The following is an 825-nucleotide window of genomic DNA, read 5'->3' as shown; positions in this document are numbered from 1 at the left end:
TCAGAAACCCCTGGGGGTCTCCCCATCCCATTCCTGCCCCTGCTGGGGACGCAGCGTTTGGGGTTTGGGACCAGCCCCGGCATCGCCACCACAACCGGCGCCGCCAGGAGCAGCGTTGATGTACCAGCCGCTGGTGAAACGCCTGGCACAGAAATAGGATCCGGAATCCTCGTCCTTGAGGTTGTTCATGGTCAGCGTCACCGAGCTCTGCCCGTTGTCCCTGCAGATCCTGACCCGGCCCTGCACCGACGGCGCGTATCTGGTGTCACCACCGCTGCTCTCGATGGCGGCCACGAATTCCAGCGCATGCCTGGGTCTCTGGCGGATCCAGAACATGGTGTGGCTGCCGAAATCGAACCCGGACCCTCGGCAGAGGAGGCGCAGGGACCCCCCGGGGGGCTGGAGGTCCCCCCCGGACTCCAGCAGGGTCACGGCCGCCCGGAGCCCTGCGGGGAAAAGGGGAGATGGGGATGAGGGGATGGAAAGCTCAAGTGGAAGCATCCAATTGATTAATGAGTGGAGTGAGGTTAATTGAAAGGTTTGGGGCACCTTAGGATACAGAAAAACTCTGGTGGAGATTTGGGATAAAATCAGGGGAGTTTGGGGAAAACCAGTGAAGGTTTGGGGATGGGGGAGCGGCCGTGACCCTGCTGGAGTGCGGGGGGGACCTCCAGCCCCCCGGGGGGTCCCTGCGCCTCCTCTGCCGAGGGTCCGGGTTCAGTTTCGGCAGTTTTGGAATGGGCTGGATGCGCCAGAGACCCGGGCAGGCGCTGGAGTTTGTGGCTGGGATGAGCAACAATGGTGGCAACATCGGTTACTCGCCAT

General features: G+C 62.5%; 1 gene segment (V, D, J or C); it reads right to left on the bottom strand.

Moving 5' to 3' along the window:
- On the bottom strand, positions 1 to 825 carry LOC135288832 (Ig heavy chain V region 914-like). The segment is given in 2 exon segments: positions 1 to 446; positions 819 to 825. Coding segments are annotated over 2 exon segments (453 nt in total).

The sequence above is a fragment of the Passer domesticus genome, chromosome 36, assembly GCF_036417665.1.
Source record: "Passer domesticus isolate bPasDom1 chromosome 36, bPasDom1.hap1, whole genome shotgun sequence".
Lineage (NCBI taxonomy): Eukaryota > Metazoa > Chordata > Aves > Passeriformes > Passeridae > Passer > Passer domesticus.
This window is presented reverse-complemented; position numbering and strand designations above follow the sequence as displayed.